Genomic DNA, 21,477 nt, shown 5'->3' with positions numbered 1-21,477 from the left:
TGCATGCTAACTTCCAACCTATCCGTGAGTTTTGTGAGGCCAATTTGAACTATAAAAGTCAAATCTGTATATTTGACCAATGTCAATTAAACTACAAGTTGTTAAAATCCTTGCTTAGATTTTAATCTTGAATAGTAGTACTCTTTTTGTAAAAAAAAAAAAAAAATCAAATCCTACAAATGCTTGTCCTGTTTATAGTCAGGATTTGACTTTTTTTTAAGAGAGGGTGTATTTATTTTTAGAAAAATAAAAAAGTGGTATGAGGAAAATCCTAAGCGGTAGCATTACTAATTAAGATGTAGATTGTATCTGGATTTTCGGTAGCATGCGTTTTAAAAATTGTTAAACTGTGTATTTTGTGTAAATTTTTTTATATAGAATTTGCTTAAAATATAAAATAAATCTATTTTAAAGATTGTAATAATTAAAACTTAATTGATAATATGCTAGTGATTTTTTTATTTTACGTGCTCCTAGTTAATCTTAGTCCACATGTATCCTATAAACGGGAGTTAGCAGTTGGTCAAGATGGGGATAGGGGTTGACATCATAGAAGCAGAGATGTGGTGTTTTCTACAGTTAATAAAACATAATATATTGATTAGTGGAGTTGGGTGGAACGGATCATGGACACTATTCTCAACTTGTCATGGATTAGTGGAGACCGGAGGAAGAAGAGGGAGTAAATAGTGTAGTTGGGGTGACAAGAAAAACAACGGCCGGGTGGGCGGACAATAATTTCATGGTCCTCCCTCCTTCCCTCGCCAACTCCGCCGCCGCCTTCTTCGCCTACTCTTCTTCTTCTTCCACCTCCACTCCATTCCTCCACCTCCACCCACACTAGCCACTAGACTACTAGAGCTGTGGGTGTAGTAGCTAAGAATCAAGATCGATGGGGAAGCCGCCGCGCGCCATGACGCCGGTGGAGGAGGTGGACCTGTCGGCGGTGAGGTACCAGTCGCCGTCGCTGCAGGCGCCGCACCTCACCGGCTTCTCTCTCAGGGCCTTCGTCTGGCTCATGGAGTCGCCCCTATTCGGCCGCCTCCTCACCTCCGTCCTCAAGTCGCAGAACAACATCACAAGGGTACGTTGGGTATTAGCTTTGCCTAATTAAATTTGCTACTATGCTAATAATGAATTGATGGTGATGAATTTTTGGTGTTTGATGCACTGCACGCACCGCAGATGCTGCAGGACACGGTGATCCCCGAGCGCCCCATGTACCTCCCCGAGTACCCGCCGCAGGGTATGCCTAGTATACTATGTCCCACCTTCCATAGCATTCCCAATTTCATATTCCTTTCCTTCCTGCTTCACTTTATTACCCAAACATTCTCATCATCAAATAGTTATTATACTAAATGTCCGGTATCGCTAATCCTAGTTCGAGCGCCGCACAATGCTCCCTCGTTCGTTTTTTCGTTTTTTTTTACCACCCCACCTTCTGTGTTTCTTTTTTCTCTTTTCCATCTTATCTGTGCTTCATCAAAGGACCCGGTAAAATATTAACCATCCGTTTAGTTTTTCTTTCCAAGTTCATTTTTCTAATGTTTCACAACGTTTTAAAAGTAACGAATTTACTTTGTGGAGTTTTTCAAAAGTAACGAATTTACTCGCATGAATGCCCCTTTCAAAAGTAACAAATTTACTTGCACGAATGCCCTCACATTGTATGTGCATCATTCCTAGATGGTCATAAAAGAATACCTAACAAATTTACTTGCACGAATGCCCTCACATTGTACGTGCATCATTCCTAGATGATCGTAAAAGAATACCAGTGTTATAAATATTATTTAGATTTTGTGGTCTGCGACTAAAATAATTACCACCGTCCTCTCAATATAGCCCATGATCTCGTAGCCACCATGTAGTAATATGTTTACTAATGTGTTTAATACACAGTATAAGGGTAAAAACTGAGGCTCCGTGGTCTGCGAGTAAAACAATTACCACCCTCTCTCTATATAGCCCATGATCTCGTATCTACTATGTAGTAATATGTTTACTGGTGTGTTCAATATACAGTATAAAAAGTAAAAATTGATACTAAGAGTATTGTTAGTCTGTATCACAAAATGGCCGTACGAATGAAAAAAATTACAGGCTCAATCACACACAAGTGATAAGATTACTCACAGGTGAATCAAACTAGAAAAGAAAAAAAAATGATTCATCCAAAAATCCATCATGAAACTACATCCTGGTGGCTTTGTTGGATCTTGCTATAAGGATGGAGAGGCTGGTCTGTGTCTTGTGACTGGTAGTGGAGAGAGCAACCGAGTGGCGAACGGTATGCGACGATGGAATCAAGGGAGGATGTAGCAGCATGGTATCGAGATGGGCTCGACGTTGCGCAGTAGCAGCCATCCATCATCTAGCAAGCGCAAAAAAAAAAACAAAAACATTATTGTTCATGTCATAGAGACGACGAGCAAAAGAAAAATAGCAAACAACCTCCATCACCGGCGGACTCCACCTTGTCCTGCGGCCAGCCACATGGAGCACGATGTGCAAATGTAGGATCTGTGCAGACCATCAATTCAGATCAGGTAATATTGCAGATTACACGTTAATTTGATTTGCAAAAAGAAATTGGGGCTTCATACGTGAAGTTGAAGGAGAGTATGCAGATGCAAATCGGAGTGTCATTTCCATACTTGCTTGTTCTATCAACGTCGCCGATGTGGAGCAGCCGCCGGTTGTTGCTCTTGACCCAGGTGAACACCTCCTTGCCGATTAAGCTGTGCCTTCGCCTCAACCGCCGCCGGTCACCGCCGTCAACCGCCACGGTGTCGTCATCCTCGTCCATGGTGTGTTACCGATCTATAGGCTAGGATGGTGGATCGATTCAGATTCGAAGAAAAAAAGAAAAAAATGATGTGGGGGCAAGAGTGGTTGGTTGGGTACCGGAAAAATAGAATATATACCAGAAGCAGAGAAGTTTTTATCGCAGTAAATCATTAACTCCGATAATAGTGGGAGCAGGATGACGGGACGTGGGGTGGGATCGAAAGCAGGGAAGTTGTTTTTATTATCGAAGTAAATCGTTTACTCCGATAACGGTGGGAGCGGGATGACGGGACGTGGGGTGAGGTGGGCCTGGACTAATACATGTTTGGCGCTCGGAATACTAGGAACGTGCTGCGCTCCTAATTGTAGTACTATTAAATGTCTTACAAAAAACAAACAAAAGATTTGCTCCTTTAAGTACCATCAAACATCAAACATGCTGCTGCAAAACCACACCTTAAACCCTCTGCCCCTGTCTATTTTCCTTGCAATCCATTTGTTTTCTTACCCATATTTTTTGTACACTACTGCTGTGGTGCTCACATTTGGAACTGGTGCTGCTTTGCCAGAGCCGGAGCAAGGAGTTTTGCTTCTGGGGGATGACAGGGACCCTGTGGACAGAGTTGAGGAAGCACTTCACTGCCTCCCGCCCTATGATCCGTCTCTGCGTTGGCCGGCCGGGGACAAACCCCCTTTCCTCTACTGGAAGATCCGTGATTTTGCGCATGCGTACCGCTCCGGGATCACAACCCCGTCTGTTGTCAGTAGCCCCATTGGATTGAACAAATCATTATTTTCTTCTCTGCCTCCCCTCCTGCATGTGTGCCACTTGACTTTCTTCTTGTTGCATAGGTTGCGGAGCATATCATTGCCGGTGTGGAAGAGTGGAGCAACAAGAAGCCTCCCATGCCTATGTTGGTTTATTTTAACGCAGATGATCTAAGGAAACAAGCTGAAGCTTCCACAAAGAGATTTCAGCAAGGTTTTCCCTTCTCTAAAATCATGATATTTTTGTATTGTTGACTTTTTTATATGTATATTTGGGTTAAATACTTTCAAATTGAAACTCCACCATATTCTATCTCATCTTCTTGACATGTGATGGTGCTCCTTGGCTCAGGAAACCCAATTTCCATCTTGGACGGGATCTTTATTGCCATTAAGGATGACATTGACTGCTTCCCATATCCATCAAAGGGTTAGTTAACAGACTGAAGGGGCCTGGCGATTTGTTTGCTGTATCTGAGAAGCGTATTCCAACTTATACCTTTTTTTTTAAAAAAATACAGGTGCTACTACATTTTTCGACAAAATTCGCTCTGTGGAGAAAGACGCAGTTTGTGTTGCTCGTTTGCGGAAATGTGGAGTGTTATTCATTGGGAAAGCTAATATGCATGAGCTAGGCCTTGGAGTAACTGGAAACAATCCAAACTATGGGTATGCATTATCATCATGTGACTGCTTATTTTGTTCAGATCCCTTAGCTAGTATCTAGGGAGCACCTGACGGTTTGTGTGGTCACAAATGAGAAATATCAACAACATTTTCAAGGCCAAACAGACTGTATTATTTTATTAGCTGTTTCCTAGAATCAAATTAAATTGAGCATTAGTAAATCTAGTTGACTAACCAAAGTACTGGGATGAAAATAAATATTTTGAGCTATATCAGTCACATCCAAATCTAACACATTTTTTTAAAAGATTAGGAATTCAAAATTTTGATCCAATCTTAAGTGATAGTCCAATTTACTGTTTTCTGATGCCTAGTGTAGTGCTTAACCATCTTGTTTCTTAACCTTTCCATTTGCAGAACAGCAAGAAATCCACATTCAATTGATAGATATACTGGTGGTTCTTCATCAGGTCCAGCTGCACTAGTCTCATCAGGGTTATGCTCAGCAGCAATTGGAACAGATGGTGGAGGTCTGTACATAAGCTTCATTGCCCCTAGATTCTTGTGTTGTCTGTACTAGTCTCCAGCTACTACTTTTTTTACTGTGACAGGTTCTGTTAGGATACCATCTTCTCTATGTGGCATTATTGGTTTGAAGACAACCTACGGACGGACAGATATGACTGGGTAACTAAAAGAAGTTAGAATTCACTTAATATTTACTGTAGTAACTCCTTTGAGCATCATAATTCAAATCGATTATAAATTTATAGTAGATTTCAACATCACATCTATAGACGATATAGCCCTCTGCTAACATTCCAGAAGTTCTGAAACTGTTTTCTATTATGGAAGTTATTAAAAACAATGAAATAAAGGACGAGTTGTTTTTTTATGGCTATCCTACACCTGATCATATTACAATATATTTACATGCATCCTATTAGAAGTATGTGTAATTAGAGATTCTGCTTTCAGGGCACTTTGTGATTGTGGGACCGTTGAAGTTGCTTCTCCTCTAGCAGCTTCAGTGGAGGATGCTTTGCTAGTGTAAGCTATTTACCTTGCTAGAGAGATCATGAGATCTGAGATCATTTGCACAAGTCTGTTAGGCTTACGTTTCTTGCCAATTAAGCGTGAAGTTTGTCAACACTATTTTTCCATGATATAAATGATCTTGTAAGCTTGACTGTCATCTTAATGAACTGACTTTTCAGGTATTCTGCAATAGCAGGCTCTAGGCCTATGGATAAGCTTACCCTGAGACCAGTAAGATATTTATGCTGTACTTTTTTCATCTTCCTGTTAAATACCACAACCTACTAATAAATTGGATAGGTAACACGATAATTGACTGCAAAACAGAGAATTGTGGCTGGTTGGTTCATTCTTCCTTGGGCCATATGACCAGCTGCCCAGTCATAGCATCTAGGCAGTTTGCTACTTCCTCCGTTTCATATTATAAAACTTTCTAGCATTGCTCACATTCATATATATGTTAATGAATCTAGACATATATGTGTGCCTAGATTCATTAACATCTATATGAATGTCTTATAACCTGAAACGGAGGTAGTATTTTTTATATGAGGGGACAATATTGTCTGTTTACTGATTGATATAGCATACTGCAATGTTTTATTTTTTTTAAAAAAGTTAAATGTTAAATCTACATCGTAATACAGCCAAATGTTTAGCTTCTTAATTGTCCCCTGGAATTCACATTTGATATCGATCTTAAAGCAACCTGTCAAGCTCACATCTTCTGCATTTCTTTCCATTTCCTCTCTACAGTCACCGCTCTGTGTCCCTAATTTGGTGTCTCCTGACAACAACAATATACTGGGATCGGTGAAAATAGGAAAATATACTGAGGTAAACTTTTCACATCAAGCATCATTTTGGTATGCATGAGCCTGTTCTAAATTACACTGGTTTTTGTAGTGGTTTCATGATGTCTCCGATCGTGATATCTCTAATACATGTGAGGATGCACTTAACCTTCTTAGCAGCAGCTTCGGATGTCAAGTAAGATCATCACTATCTAACATACCTTAGACAATAGGAGTACAGTATTCTACTAGTTAATTATCACAGTTTATATATAGCAGCAACAATAGGCCTTTGCTTTTGGTTGTGCAATTTCTTCTATTAATGGCAACATTTTTTATTGTGTGGTTTTCTGTTTTTTCCTTACTGATGTGACATTCCAATGTGTACAGATATTTCTATGTGCATCAATTGCATTATCGATAATGGATATGTTGAAATAACTGTGAAATATAAATGATATGTTTATTTTTTAAATTCTGTAAATCATAATTGGTTTATAATTGATTACTGAGCTGCTTTATCTGGAGCTTTTAGGAAGCTAATGAGTTGTATGAGTTACGCTTAAACTTTTTCCAGCTACGAAATGTTTGAATGAGAGCCAATTATAATGATGTGTTCCTGTAAAAATTTTCTTTGTCATCTAAGTTGATAAGATTTTATTTATGTGTTTAAAGATAGAAGAAATAATACTGCCAGAACTTGAGGAGATGCGTACTGCCCATGTTGTCTCAATTGGCACAGAATCATTCTGTGATTTGAATCCTCATTACAGAGCAGGGTACACATCTATTTTAATGAATATCATATTCTACATGTTGTTCTGAGATATAATTTTTGAAATTTCCTTCAGGAAATAGTGTGTTTGCTGTTCTGTAGTAATGATCTTCTGCTAATTTCCTCCAGAAAACGAACTGAATTTACGTTAGACACTCGAACAAGTTTGGCACTTTTTGGATCATTCACTTCGACTGACTATGTTGCTTCTCAACGAATAAGGTGAGTAAAGGGTATACATTCAGCTGATGCATAGATTTTTCTATTTCTGATGCAATTTAGTCTAAAGCATAAATCATATGCTGCTGACCTATTATTGAAGTGAGCACCAGGGGATGCTGATTTTTGTGCTATCTTATTCTTCTTGTATGATGTCTCCTATATTGTGCTAAATGTAACGGGGCATGTTTAGGAGAAGGATAATGTACTATCACAATGAAGCTTTCAAGAAGGTTGATGTCATAGCAACTCCTACAACTGGGTAATAAATCCACAAATTTCATCATAATCAATCTGTACATCTTACCACTTGCTCTTACTAATTTGATGCATACTTCCTCCTCCATCTATTATCTTTTGCTTAGTCAAGCAGGCCAGTGCACAATGGAAGTTTGTAGTTTTCAGTCACAAGTATTTCTAAGCAATGTCCATTTGACAATTTTCTGATAGTTGTGGCAAACACCATTTGGACGATCATGTTTTGGAAAATGAAAACTGCGTTAATCCTGAGTCTCGATTCCTGGACATGAACACTGTGTCAGTTCATCTGCCTCATCATGTTGAAGAGTTTAACCTGCTGTTACCTGTTATTAGTCTTACGATTCAAAGATTGATCAATGTTCTTATGCTCATGCACAATGACAACCCTAATTGTGAAAAGTAGAATGTAGAAGATATCTAGTGTGTCTGGAAGGACTTTAAACTTTCTTATATCAAATCAAGTTCTTACAGTAATGCAAATGGTCTGGCTTTGTGTTGTGGATAAATGGTTGACCTGGTATTTTCTACATTAAATGAACATTATGTTATATATCTGAGAATTGCCCTGTGGCAATACAGTTCAGAATGGACTGGAATAGTTAAAATTAACTAATCTGTAAGTATTTGTCTATACTCCATAGCACATAGATGATGCATCTCTTGTCTACTGGTAATACTGCATTCTAGAACTTTTACATATTTTGCCTTTTTAGTGAGATGTATTTTCTGTTGCTAAAACAGCTAAGGAAATTTTGTTGTTTCTCCAGCATCACTGCTCCAGAAATACCACAAAGTTCTCTGAAGTTAGGAGAGTCCAATTACGTTGTGTCAGGTAAACAGTTTGGAGGACATTTTCTCTTGGTATCTTCATTAGCTATTTTGCCTGTTTACCTGTGCGAAATCATAGCTTTTAAGTTGAGAAAACCAGAAATCAGGACGCGTCAATTGTTATTTGATCATGTCATGTTTCTATTTTGCATTATATGATGCCTGTATAGGGGCAGGTTTGGTAAGGTGGCAAGCCAAACACTCCATCAAAACCTTATTTACCAAAATTTTGGGAATGTCCATGTACTCGTCTTGTATTATCAAAATTTTGGCACTAAGCACAAAAAAAGGCCTTCTCTACCTCTTCCAAATAATCCTAGGGTGGAGAACCTAACCGTTCTATAAGTCGTTCAGTTTGAACAAGGAAAATTTTGTAGGGAGGCTTCTTATTCTTTGTAGCAGGAATCATGTAAACAAGGAATCTTTGTTCCTGTCTGGATTGATATACAACTTAGTTACACAACTTAGAAGTAACAAGTCCATCATCTTTCATCTATAAGTGACTTGAATTAAAGTGCATATGTATGCCTGTTTTGATGCTAACTACAAATTTGGCTATTTTCTTCTGTATATAGACCATGCAAAACTTTTTTTGTCTGACACCGCCGCTTCATTGCAGCTTACCTGATGCGATTCGTGATAGCTGGCAATCTTCTTGGTTTGCCCGCGATAACTGTACCTGTAAGTTGTGCAAACTCATGGTTATGTTTTATGTATGTATTGCATCTTTCCTTTAAAAACGAAGAGCATGTACTGCATGTTTAACTTAGCATTCTGCATGAAGTGAATTTTGGATAAGAGTGATTCATAAATATTTTGCTTAAATACTGTCATTATTTCCAATAGAGAAGAATTTTCTCAGGGTTGGATTTTTTGTTCAGTAACTGAATATCTTTAAAAAGCGCACTTGTTTTATATGTTACTACTTCTGGACTCAGGTTGGTCATGATAAGCAAGGGCTTCCTATAGGCTTGCAACTGATAGGTCGACCATGGGGCGAGGCTAGCTTATTAAGGGTGGCTTCTGCAATCGAGGTATTGTGCAACTACATCATAAATATTAAATATCGTGTTTGGGTTTCTCCTGCAGCAAGTCTAGATTGGACTGTTCTTAGTATGAATCCTGATGAATATCTGAACATTTTCAAGACAGTCCACTATATTTGGCCCTTCCATTGCAAGTTTACCTCTAATTCTTGTGAAAACTTATATATATTTCTATAGCACTTGTTACTGCAATTCTGAGTAGTACCATGAACTTAGAAAGTTTTCTATTAGTATTATTATTTTTTATTTATCTTCTTAAATTGTCTTGTTTCATTGGTGTGCCAACTGCATTTTGGTATTTTCCACCCCATTAGAATTTATTTTTCAGTTGGAGGTGCATTTCCAATATGGCAATATAAATACAAGTATTATGATTGTGCATTACTTGGAGTATTCTTCTTTTAATGGTCTAGCCACATAATCCAAAGTCCAATAGTTAAATTATCTGCTGATGCTAGAAGAATCGGTGTACAGCTGACGTTGGTTGTGCCTGCTTGTAGGAGCTCTGTCTGAAGAAGCGGAAACGGCCATCTGCATTTCATGACATCCTGAACGCTTGAGTTGACAAATTATGTATCCATCCATCAATGATGTATGGCACTTGGTGCTACGCTTTTATTCAGAACATTTGTACAGTGCAGATGATTCAGTCTTTCCTGGTGTTGGATGTAATAAAAGTTTCCCAATGGAGGGCTAACGCACATTTGTATGGACAGTCCTGTAAATTACTGGCGCAGGCATTGTGTGATTGGGTCAGTGTTTGTGATATAGTAGGCCTTGTTTAGTTCCCAAATTTTTTTTCCTAAAAACGTCCCATTGAATCTTTGGACATATACATAAAATATTAAATATAGATAAAAAGAAAACTAATTGCACAGTTTTTATGGAAATCGCGATACGAACCTTTTGTGTCCATGATTAGCAATAAGTGATATAGTAACCCACATGAGCTAATGATGGATTAATTAGGCTTAATTAGGCTTAATAAATTTGTCTTGCGATTTTCAGGTGAGTTATAAAATTAGTTTTTTCATTTGTGTCCGAAAATCCCTTCTGACATCCGATTAAACGTTCGATGTGACATCCAAAAATTTTTTTTTCGCAAACTAAACAGGTTCTCTAGTCAAAATACTTGTTTGATTTTTTCCATGATTTTTGAGGTGTACTTTATCATAGTTTTTTTGTTAGAATAAGTTATGAGATTATGGATTACTAATATAAATGTACACACACCATTTTTATGTTTCGTATTAGGTAACTTAGCGTTACTCCCTCCGTAAAAAAAAAAACCCTCCTAGAACAAAGAATCTGGACAAAGGGTAGTCCAGATTCAGTCTTAGGCCCTCTTTGTTTAGGCTTAGGCTTATTGGCCTAGACTTTTAAGTCAGCTTATTGGCTTATATGATTTATAGACCAGTGGATTTAATGTTCTAAGTTTAATGGTAGAGTCATACATCTATCTCATATAAGCCAAAAAAAGCTTCTTCAACCTAGCTTTTGGTTTAATAGTGTTAGAGTGGCTTATGGCTTAAAAAAGCCAAATGAAAAAGCTGCTTGTTTGTTTTGGCTTAGACTTTTCGACTTATAACTTAGCTTATAAGCCTAAACAAAGAGGGCCTTAAGATGGGTCACATCCCCTCCCCCTCCTTGAGTTTTTTTTTTGACGGACGGAGTATTGATGAACGAATTTCTGGATTTGATGCAAAATATTAGATATTTTGTGACCGAAGAGCGTGTATATACTAAATAAAATGCATGAATTTGTCTAAAACTGTCGCCAACATCCAAGACTATCAAGCATGTACGTAGCTAGATACGAAGTTTGTATGTAATATTAACATGGAGATAAGATCCAAGATGCGATGACCTAGACAACAATGGTATTGCACATACATACAGATCCAAAAGTATACTAACAACTTGTAACTTTATGCTAATGGTTGAATCAACGACTGTATGTAATTCAGGTGTCTTATCATCACAACATAAATAATCCACTAGTACTCACTTTTTAAGAAAGAGAGAGAGAGAGAGGGGAAATAATCCATTATTTTATAGGAAAAAAGATGAATTCATTTCTAATAATATTGTTCTTCCTAGCTTCGTGGGAAGGAAGGGCAAAAAAGGAAAAAAAAGAGAAAAGAGCAGCAGCAAAAACCTCTTGTAGTTGTGTGTTGTTGTACCCCGAATCCAATATAAATCGCAGCGTTCCCCGTCCCTCTCTCTCCTTTCCTCCTCCCTCCGCCGCCGCCGCCGCCGCCGCCTCCTCTTTGTTTCTCCTCTTAGGGGCTAGGGCTTGGCTTTCGAGAGGCAGTACCGCCGCCGGGGCAATCGAGCAGGCGGAGGGGAGGAGCTAATCAAATCAAGTCAAATCGAATCAAATCAAATTCAAATTCAAATTCGACTAGGGCAGCAGGAGGAGGATGGTTTCCCTGTCGACGTGGTTTCGCTACGCCGCGCACAAGTTCGAGTACTCCATCTCCCTCTCATGGAAGGTAAGTTCGACTACTCTATAGATCCGCCCGCGTGCTTGTACCCTAGTTACTCTATCTCGCCATCTTTCCCATGGCATTGGAGTATATGATAGTAGCACACTGCCTATTCTATTACACCCGCAATCTAATCTGTAGTGGATTACTCTACTAACTAACATAGCCTTGATTGATTTTAATCAATCAGTAGCTGTATTATCGAATCTTTACATGCTCTCATAAGCCAATCTGTTTCTCCGCACAGATGAATACCACCAGTAGAATAGAATATGCAGCAAATTAATTTATGAATTGCTTCATTTCTCCTCCTGTTTATCCCAATGCAGAAGTATAACGTTGGCCAGATCAACAGCACCCAGTTAACCGATGCCGTCTGGAAGAACTTCTTCCAAGGCAAGCTCACCTACATGCATTGGAACAAGGGGGGAGAAGCCATGGCCCCCATCGAATCTACTACAGGAGGAACCCTCCTTGTTAGAAAGCTCGTCAATTTGTCTCCAACGTAAATTACCTGCTTCCCTTTACCCTCTACCCCACACTCCTTGTCAACTTTCTCCCTCATGATGCTTACACAAGCTGTAAATACTAGTATGCTTATTAAGATTTATGCATGTTTAAACATATTGTGTTTGTTGAGTAGCATGCACATCAAGATAATCAAAACAACATAACATATCTCAACTATCAACTCATTATGTACAACTCATCAAACTTGTGTCAGCATGATTCTTTTGTCAGTTTACTACCATGATTAATCTTTTTTTTTTCATCTAAATTATGCTTTAATACTTGGCATCTTTCTTCCCAGATTGATATTTTTTGGCCCATAATCTTTTGCTCCTAAGGTTGTCCCTAGTATTGCTCATCAATTGCATGACTGCTGAATTTGGGTGGCCTTATCTTCATTATGCAGAACTTTGAAAGTTTAATTTTTAGTAGTCAATCAAAATTTTTCCAAGTGACTTACCGCATGAACTAACCAAAAACCTGTATAAAACTAGCCAAAAGCAACAAGCCAAGTAGCCAACAATATAGACTTATGGGACTACCCAAAAAACTGCCGCAAGTTTTTTGGGTGGAAAACTTTCAAATGTAACTGAAGTATAATTGGAGTGTAGGTACATTGTAACTATTGTAACTATACAATAGTTACAATGTAACTTATATGTAACTCGTATATAATTGTGCAAAAACATGTTTGTGCTGGATTGGCTAGCATCAGCATCTCTTTACTGTGAGATCGGGAGTTTGACTTCCCACTAGTGCACGGCTGTGCAAATTTTTTTCCCTCTCCTTGCACAGATCTCGAGGCAATCCAAGAGTCACAAATTTGAAAGTTTTGAGGAGAAAAAACTGGCGGAAGTTTTTTAGCAACTCCTAACTTGGGATCGAGGACACAAGACAAATTTTCTACTATAGTTAGTTGTGATTCCTTATCTTAACTGCATATTCTGTGTGACATAGTAGAGTGGCCCTTAGGTAGGCAACCTTTTAAATATGGATCCAATTGGGATAACTCACATGCAAACGCACAAATATTCATATCCATCCAAGCTATGCGAGCATGGCTAAAAAATGCGATTCCAAGATACACGGAAAATTTTCAGTAAAAATGACATCTTGAATATTTAAATTCCATTATGAGACCAAAATTCTTAAACGGTTACTTATTGGATATTGTTGTTTGGATTTCTGTTGGCTGCAGCAGCAGCAAGCCAGCAACACATTCAATGCTTTGAGCTGGTAGACTTCTGGGTGAGGGTAACCTGGATTCTGGCATATCCACATACGCATGTTGCTTGGTGTATTCCAAAATGATATAGACCACGATAAATTTTTATCTATCTGTAGCCTTTTGCCAGACTTGCACAGCACATGGCCCCTTCTCTGCTTGTGATCCTAATTTTGAGGGACTTGTAAATCATCTGATTGACCAGTGTGGTAGTAAAACATGGATATATAAAATAGGCTACGAGGACCACTGATAAACAAGACCTACACCCTTAATAAGTACACTAGCTAATTCTGCCTCCTTTCTTGAACCAATGCATTGTTTTACTAATGAATAGTTATTAAAGTTGAGGCTGTAGTTCTGAGATCTTAACAGAAGAGTGAGATAATTGTATGCAACTGTTCAATTGTTAGTGTTTGCCTGTGATAATTCCTTTTGCCAATCTTTTGAGACTACATCAACTGCTCCACTTTGCTTTGTTGTTATTTTGCTTGGTATCCATATGCTAACCTTTCAACTTTTTGCATACCAGTTTTGTGTCCTTGTATAAAAATTTTGGAGAGTACTCTGAATATGGTTTCGGTCTTGACTATTTTTGTTCATTGATCTTGTCTTGTTAGTTTAAAAAATATGATAATTTTGAGAAGATGCTGATTTCATGAGGTGTAATTGACAAAAAAAAAAACTGGCTATATCATTGTGTAATTGTGTTGGGCTGGTTAATATTTGATATCTTCTCTTAAAACAACTAATGGGTTATGGTCTCATAGAATAACCATGTATGAAGTTGACATAACTTAATGCAGATACCTTTTTTAGTTAGATATTATATCATGTCCATAATCCATATGTGATAACCATTTATGCATCTAATTATCTTCACAGACAAGTCTTTGTTGGTGATGTTGTCTTACTAAAAGACCCAGAGAAATCTGATGATTTAATCGTTCGACGATTGGCTGCCCTAGAAGGTTATGAGATGGTCTCTAATGATGAGAAGGATGAGCCGTTTGTACTTGACAAGGATCAATGCTGGGTTCTGGCAGACAACCAATCACTAAAGCCAAAGGTATGTAGTATGTTAGTTGATGCATGAAGAAATAGTAGACATAGTTTTGTTGGTTGGTGTTCTACCAAAATACCTTCCTATTATTTGGACATAAAAGCGAGCAACGGGCACATGATCCTTTTAGATGCACAAAGCGTAGAGAGATTAGTGTTTTACCTAGATATCTTCTCATTGTTGCAACAAAAAAGTGAGATTTGGGCACATTCTCTTAGATGCACAAATCGTTGTGGTGTGGTTAACAAATATGTGTATTGAATTTGAGCACATACCTTCTTTATGTACTTCACATAAGCTCTTTTGGTAACAGGAAGCTAGGGATAGCCGCTTGTTTGGACCAGTCCCTATGACTGATATCCTTGGCAGAGTGATATACTCTTTAAGAACGGCTGTCGACCATGGCCCAGTGGAGAACAGGTAGGATCCTTGTTATATTCTGGGCTGCCTCTCATCTACACAGTAAGTTGTAATTTGACATCAACTTATTGCTTTTGCTCCTGCTTTATGCAACAGCCGAATGGCCATGAACCAGGATTCACCAGTTCTGGCAGTAGAGCTTGATGTGGAAGAGATGGCGAAGAATAATAAAGTGTAGATAATTAGTGCTTTTGACGTGCTGTGGTGTAACTTTTCCCTTCGATGGATTTTGTTATTCGAGAGATTAGTTGCTTCAAGTAGAACATTATTCTGAACTTGTTCACTATTTACTCGTGGAGAAGTCAATAATCATAAGAATAACCATACGGGTTGCTAAACTTTGATCTTTCAAGTCTGCATTACCTAGCTGGTGATATCTTCGTGTTCATCTGGGTGGCCGGATTTAAGGCTGGATGTTTTGCTCCTATTTACCGAGGACAAAATCGGGATGGGATATTGGGCCATTTTACCATTTTGTCTATGAAGAACCGAAGATATTTAGCGTAATCTAGTATTAGATCACAATGCATGTCAGCATCGACTAAAGGAAAAGAAAGAGCAAGAAGAACGAGCTCCAAAGTAGTAGCTTTACAACGCTATTCCGAAGAATTTGTCCCGTGAACTCCCAAGCCGTAAGCAAACAAAAGCAACACAAAGTACATGAGTAAAATATGTAAATCGTACGTTTATTACAGTCAAGTTCAGTACGTGTTGAGATACGACATAAAGTATCTTGTAAAATTTTAAAACATGATATGCTCTAAAGTTGTAAGCATAAAATATCCTGTAAAATCGTGATCATACTTTTGGGCAACAAATGGTAAGTTCTATCTGTAGATGCTGTTTGAATTCACCCAAGTTTCAGACTTCCAGTGCTAGCTTGAATAGTGTCAATGGGCTGGGAAAAATAATCAAGGCACCAATGCACGGTAACAATCTCTAACACAGGTCTTGAATTTGCTCAAGGTGCAGCATCACTAGGAAGATCAAGTCCAGCTGGAATACTTCCAGGGTAGTTGTAACTGGGGGAATCAGACCCAAGCATGCTGCAGCATTGAAATTTACCAATACAGAATGCAAATTGTCAGTAGATTCATTGTTAAAAGAATGCAAAGCATATACCATTGGAACATCAGGACGCAAAACTGACCTTGTATCGACCAACACCATCGACCGGAGCTCACAGTTGGCAAAGCTGCATACAAACAAATCAATGTTAGGCAAACGATCCTTTGATGCAACTAACCATGAATCTAACTTTTTTAGCGTTTAGTAGAATTATCGTGCCAACAATGTTCAAGGAAACCAAAATGTAAAAAAAGGGTAATCCTATTCGGTAGCGTGATAAGGATACGAAGCATAAGGGACTTTAAAGGAGTGCAGTCCAATTTGGTTATGTTACACATTATGTATCAACAGGTGATGTCTTGTGAATATATTAATATGATCGGCATATAGTTGAAGAATATGATGACAATTGGCAACTACCGAGCCAAAAGGATTCTCAGTGTAAAGGCACTTACTGCTTGCCCACTTCTTCTCTTATGGTTGGATGACACTCCCTGCTGTACATGCTTAAGGTGTGATATAAGAATCCACTATGGCTTACAATAGCTATCTCTTTCTCTTCCCTTGTCCATAACCTGAAATTACATCGAGAAAAAATCCAATCCTTTTAAAATGCTATGTGTAACAGGTTCTAATCTTGCTGCTGCATCTAAGGGTCTTCCAATATAAAATATTGCATGCCAACAATCCATTAACATGAGAACAGAGAGACAACCGTAAAAAATAAGTACACTGTTAAATGGTAAAAAAGCATGCAAACAAGTATATGTGGTCTAGAGGAAGGGTACATCCTCTGTTGAATGACCCTGTTATAAAATTGTTCCGACCAGCATTCATTTTTTCTTTCTATATTTGTTCTTTAAATCATTGGATAGTCAATATAGATGCAACAAAATTAGCTTAATTTCAGGTTCCACCTAACATGACATATAGCAGAGAGATGCAAGTTGACTTCTGTCTAACCAATACACACTTTTGACATGAGTGCTACACACAAACCTTATATAGTACCAATTGACCAAACTGTTTTTTATGATACACGTGTACACAAAAGACGCGATGCAAGATGGTAATTGCGTTCCAGGGACATTATTGAAAGAAATTGATTGATTTTATAAAAATATAATTACCAGTCAATGAACTTCATGCCCCTAGCTGCGACAGATGAATTTGCTTCTCTGACATTTGGTTCCCAAAGTACATCTTCATCATTCTCTATCTGTAAAGAAAATGAGCATGCAAATATTATGATACATCATTGCAACATCATTTGAAGCAAAGAGATCCCAGTAATGACTGATGATTGAGAAACAACAGAGATTGATTCTTGCCAGCGAAAAATCAATGGCAGGAAAGAGAGCGCGGTATTCTGTAATGCTCCTCCTTTTATCACAGGGATGCACACCCTGCATAAAACAAAGGATCAAACAAAGAAAAAATAAATTTATGGAAGTGTATTGACAAAACCCATGAGGATATTGGTGTGAGAGAACTACAGAGATAAAGCAAAATATTCAATTTCTCAAACAGCATATCCAATTTTAAAGCTATTGCACAGTAAAGTAAATAGGTTCTAGCAACAGACCAATATCATGTTTAATTACAATAATCAAGCATGGCGTACAATAAGCACTTCATATTTTAAATGTGTTTTAGGAGAAGAAAGTACCAAGTGCTCCCTGCAGGCCTCAAATGCAAGAAACGGTGGGCAGTTCAAACTGGAAATAGCTGGCCGGCTACTATGTCCAGCATTTTCCACCATTAATGGTGGTGCACTTACTCCATCAACAGAGTTTTCACCCCCAAAGACCCCGACTGCAGTTTGCATAGTCCTGTGAAATTAATGGTGAGGCTGATTTAGAAACACACTACTGCAATGCAACATTATATTATGTTATGACTAGGCACTGCAATTCTGATAAACTGAATTTTGTCTATAGTAGATCCAAGGCACATTAGCCCTGCAACAAATGCTGCAAGAAAAATACAGGCATGCCCGAATGATGTCCATACCTCGTGGCTATTTACTAATGCACATAAAGGTTTCCAACTTATGCTTGTTATTTACATTTAAAAATAGAACATCAGAAAACCACAAACTTGTTTGATCATGCAGAAAATTCACACTTGTATGCAACATGGTACATGTGAGAATCATAATTTTACCCAACCAGGTGAGCATATACTACAAAGCTTGGAGTTCTGAGCTTCTGGCCCAAATCCGAAATAAGCCAATGCTGCTCTTGTGGCTAAAACCATGATATGCATTACTAATTACTGAACGTGTACGATTTTGTGGTATATCTGTTAAGGACTTAAGGTTCACCAAGTGATCACCAGCGGACATATATATCAGGGACAATAATAGAACACAGGTGTATCTTGTAGGCCTTCCAAATACCATGTTCAGTTAAAAGATTAAAAGACCGATTTGCTAGATTAATCTAGTTGGTAAGATTAAGCAGTGGTATAATTTATTATAGTAGATTATGCAGAATAGCACCATTTATTACATATTAGGATTTAGGAAGCTTAGAAGAGTATTGGAACACTTAAAACATATACAAGAAGGTCAAGGAAAAACTACCTCAGTAGAGGGGAAGTAATAACCAGCTCAATCTTTTGTGCAAGTCCACTTTTTTTCACGTGCTCACGCAGGCAGTCAACCTACAAATGTACACAAACAAACTAATAATGGAACTTGCAATTATTTTTTTTTTGCGCTGTTTTCCTGCAGGTAGGGGCTAGGAGATATATATACACTAACATAACATTTTGCATCTGATATGCCTGGAGTACCAGACATTTCTACTTTGTATAAGAACATGAATACCATTCATGACTAAAAATATAACCTTCCATGCTTCATCCATCCACATGGAAGTTTCACACAAAATCAGTAAACGCAATACAGTGTTTCTTTGCATAAGCCGGTTTATGAATGAAAAGATGATCTCGTCACACAAAGTCAGATTTTTCAGGGATGTAAAACGAATATAGCAGGCATTACTTTATGATCTCAAACTAAAAGTATAAAAAAAATCTTTCTGTTAAAGATTTTTTGCATCATACTACTTCTGTTCATTTTTACTTAATAAGACATTTTGCATCATACTACTTCTGTTCATTTTTTTTGTTTTATAACTAGGTCATCGATATGGTCCACAATGCATATTTTATGTTATCTTCAACTTTTTATAACCATATGAAAGTGTCTTTCATGATAAATGTACTAATGTCATTTTCAAATATCAGACCATCATAGTTTTACAAATATTAGTGATGTGAAAATGGAGAGTGTAAGCGTCTTCAGAATTCTATTTATTTATTTATTTATCATGGATGAGGATGAGTTAATACCGAAATCACACCAAGTGAGTGTGGATTCCAATATTCATTTTGTGCAACAAATTTACTTTGGTTTGATTGAACAAGTGAACAATAGAATATCAGAAAGAAGGAAAGGTCACTGTAGGGTGGTAAGAGATCCACTCCTTTGTGTTGTATACTGAACTAAGAGCCCAGACTAGCATGATTGAAACAGGAAAAGTACGTAGATCAATTTGTGAAAGAAAGAAAGAGAGAGAGAGAGAGAGAGAGAGAGAGAGAGAGAGAGAGAGAGAGAGAGAGAGAAGGCTGAAATTACTTGGTTCCAGCCCAATGGAGTAAGGTGGGCGTCAAAGAGTTGGGGCGACATGTAGGCGCTGTGATCCTTCTCGCCTTCCACATTGTGAACACCCTGTGCATGCCTGACCTGCAGGGACAGGAAAGGATTACTGATGGCTAAGGAAATACAGTACATTGTGATCGATGAGCAGTAGTAGTAGTATTTGGAAAAGCATAGGAGGAAGTAGTAACCAGGTAGATGGTTTTGCAGCGGTGGAGAGGATACATGGCGGTGGTAGGAGGATTGGCGTCCATTGGAGCTCCTAAAAGACAAAGAAAATAGAATCTGCGTCCATTAGAATAACAACAGTGGGGGTTAACTCACTCAAAAAAAATAAAAGAGCAGTGAAAAGGAAAGGAAGAAAGAAATCCTTTAAATTTGCAGGAAGGAAGAAATTGGAATCGGGGAGGGATCGTTGGGTTTGGGGCCCGGCCGGCAGTGATGGGGATTTTTGTGTGGATCCAATCCGATCCGATGGGATGGGATATTGCGAATGTACAGATAGAGGAAGAAGCTAGGAGAGGAGAGGGGATCCGGAGAAAGAAGTGGTCGTATGAATGAATCAGGCGGGGCAAGGATAAGTAGGTGGAAGCTATATATGAGGTACCTGAGGAGGAGGAGGAGGAGGAGGTGCAGCGAGGAAGAAGAACAAGGGAGGTGGGGAATTTGGCACGGCGGCGGGGAAACTGTCCGACTCCGATGGTGGTGGTCGCGGCGGCGAATACAGTGTGCAGATGCGAGTGCTGGAGCAGCTGGACCATTACTACTTTGAGGCTTTGAGCTCGTGCCAAAAAAACTGTGAGTCGTGTCAGAGTTGGGCACAAAGAAAGAAAGAAAGAAAGACGGGGATGCGTTCGGATTGGCTACTTGGCTTGCCACTTTTGTTTGTTTATTTGCCCACTCACCCAAAGACACCCACAGATCTGGAGCTGCTGCTTCGCTCCTCTCCTACTAGCAGTAGTAGTAATACTCTATGAAAAATCTATTTACTATTAGCCCTCTGACATCAGTTTTTCTGTATTGCTGGAAGAAAGATGGTGCGAGAGCAAGTTTAATAATATAGCCAACTATAGCCAATGTAATAGTCAATTCATACAATAGTTGTTTGCTATACTATTAATACTTGGTCCTATATGTCATACACACATTAAGTCTTGAAGTCCGTGCTGCAGCTGACTACAGATTTATAGCATATGCTGCTCTTCTCTCTCTTCCTTTAATCTCTTTAAAATATGTTTATACAGTGTGCAGATTTCAGCGCCAGATACACTGACGTTGTCCTTTTCTCTGTGCAAAAGATGCGAGTAGACTACTTAATAAGGCCGATCACAGTGCGGGAACGTGGACCGGTGCTCCACCTCGCCAGCTCGGATGTGGGCTTGCGTGGAGCGAGGAAGCACGCCCCAACAGAGCCACTCGCCCCCATGGAGGGCGACAAGAAACCTCCCTGTTGCGAGTTCATGCGCGGCGGAGAAAACGGCTAGCACCCGCACCAAGGACGGCGTGGCTTCGAGGCGTCTTACCCTCGTGCGAAGAAATCCCCGGTTTGCTCATGAAAATTCCCCTCCCACCACCGAGTCAAGAAAAGGCAAGAAAATTTTGGGGATTGAAAGAGAAGAAATTGAAGAACAGATCGGGTTCAACAAGATGAAAAAAAGAAAAATGAAGCAAAATCATCACAGTTCATAGGGCCAAATCGGCGTTGCCCCCTAAATCCGCTGGAGCAGCAGAGAGGAGGCGTTGCCCCCAAATCCGGCGCTGCAACTCGGATCCGGGCCCTTGAGTGCCGACAACAACGACGGCCTCCTCATCAAGTCCGCTGCTCAAGGTCTCCCTCGGCGAGGTCGCCACGGTGGAGGCATCCCCCGCTCGAGCGTCGCACCACC

The 21,477-nt window shown here is 38.9% G+C and overlaps 3 protein-coding genes across 4 annotated transcripts; 2 read left to right on the top strand and 1 right to left on the bottom strand.

The window, feature by feature from the left end:
* Window positions 1-658: 658 nt before the first annotated feature.
* On the top strand, window positions 659-9,942 carry LOC127771377 (fatty acid amide hydrolase). The gene is made up of 19 exons (XM_052297278.1): window positions 659-1,084; window positions 1,186-1,246; window positions 3,363-3,553; window positions 3,646-3,775; window positions 3,914-3,991; window positions 4,083-4,230; window positions 4,606-4,718; window positions 4,800-4,875; window positions 5,167-5,238; window positions 5,406-5,457; window positions 5,983-6,063; window positions 6,133-6,216; window positions 6,696-6,799; window positions 6,925-7,017; window positions 7,208-7,276; window positions 8,043-8,107; window positions 8,723-8,784; window positions 9,042-9,137; window positions 9,650-9,942. Exons 1-19 carry the CDS (start codon window positions 893-895, stop codon window positions 9,707-9,709), a joined length of 1,827 nt encoding a protein of 608 aa, XP_052153238.1. The 5' UTR covers window positions 659-892; the 3' UTR covers window positions 9,710-9,942.
* A 1,382-nt stretch (window positions 9,943-11,324) lies between these two features.
* LOC127770622 (uncharacterized) lies at window positions 11,325-15,194 on the top strand. Its single transcript, XM_052296407.1, has 5 exons — window positions 11,325-11,644; window positions 11,968-12,143; window positions 14,259-14,442; window positions 14,750-14,856; window positions 14,953-15,194. Exons 1-5 carry the CDS (start codon window positions 11,573-11,575, stop codon window positions 15,032-15,034), a joined length of 621 nt encoding a protein of 206 aa, XP_052152367.1. The 5' UTR covers window positions 11,325-11,572; the 3' UTR covers window positions 15,035-15,194.
* A 304-nt stretch (window positions 15,195-15,498) lies between these two features.
* Window positions 15,499-20,429, bottom strand: LOC127770621 (phosphoglycerate mutase-like protein 1). Of its 2 annotated transcripts, none has more exons than XM_052296405.1 (10): window positions 20,199-20,429; window positions 19,783-19,853; window positions 19,571-19,678; window positions 18,512-18,591; window positions 17,594-17,756; window positions 17,256-17,330; window positions 17,055-17,143; window positions 16,380-16,499; window positions 16,007-16,051; window positions 15,499-15,902 (listed from the first exon to the last, which is right to left on the bottom strand). In XM_052296405.1, the coding sequence occupies exons 1-10, from the start codon at window positions 20,350-20,352 to the stop codon at window positions 15,818-15,820; spliced, it is 990 nt and encodes a 329-aa protein (XP_052152365.1). In that variant the 5' UTR covers window positions 20,353-20,429; the 3' UTR covers window positions 15,499-15,817. The 2 variants fall into 2 exon arrangements, with proteins under 2 accessions (XP_052152365.1, XP_052152366.1); XM_052296406.1 differs by having other exon boundaries at window positions 19,783-19,876; window positions 20,199-20,324.
* Window positions 20,430-21,477: the final 1,048 nt, after the last annotated feature.

The sequence above is a fragment of the Oryza glaberrima genome, chromosome 4 (genome assembly GCF_000147395.1).
Source record: "Oryza glaberrima chromosome 4, OglaRS2, whole genome shotgun sequence".
Classification (NCBI taxonomy): domain Eukaryota; kingdom Viridiplantae; phylum Streptophyta; class Magnoliopsida; order Poales; family Poaceae; genus Oryza; species Oryza glaberrima.
Note: the sequence above shows the minus strand (reverse complement) of the source record. Positions and strands in the feature narration are given on the sequence as shown.

Coding starts and splice junctions, on each gene's coding strand:
- LOC127771377 (XM_052297278.1), top strand. CDS start 893: ATGGGGAAGCCGCCGCGCGCCATGACGCCGGTGGAGGAGGTGGACCTG. Junction 3,992..4,082: donor CTTCCCATATCCATCAAAGG/GTTAGTTAACAG, acceptor AAAAAAATACAG/GTGCTACTACATTTTTCGAC. Junction 4,876..5,166: donor GGACGGACAGATATGACTGG/GTAACTAAAAGA, acceptor TTCTGCTTTCAG/GGCACTTTGTGATTGTGGGA.
- LOC127770622 (XM_052296407.1), top strand. CDS start 11,573: ATGGTTTCCCTGTCGACGTGGTTTCGCTACGCCGCGCACAAGTTCGAG. Junction 12,144..14,258: donor CTCGTCAATTTGTCTCCAAC/GTAAATTACCTG, acceptor TTATCTTCACAG/ACAAGTCTTTGTTGGTGATG. Junction 14,857..14,952: donor CATGGCCCAGTGGAGAACAG/GTAGGATCCTTG, acceptor TTTATGCAACAG/CCGAATGGCCATGAACCAGG.
- LOC127770621 (XM_052296405.1), bottom strand. CDS start 20,352: ATGGTCCAGCTGCTCCAGCACTCGCATCTGCACACTGTATTCGCCGCC. Junction 17,757..18,511: donor ATTACTTCCCCTCTACTGAG/GTAGTTTTTCCT, acceptor TTAATTTCACAG/GACTATGCAAACTGCAGTCG. Junction 17,144..17,255: donor CTGCCATTGATTTTTCGCTG/GCAAGAATCAAT, acceptor TTTTCTTTACAG/ATAGAGAATGATGAAGATGT.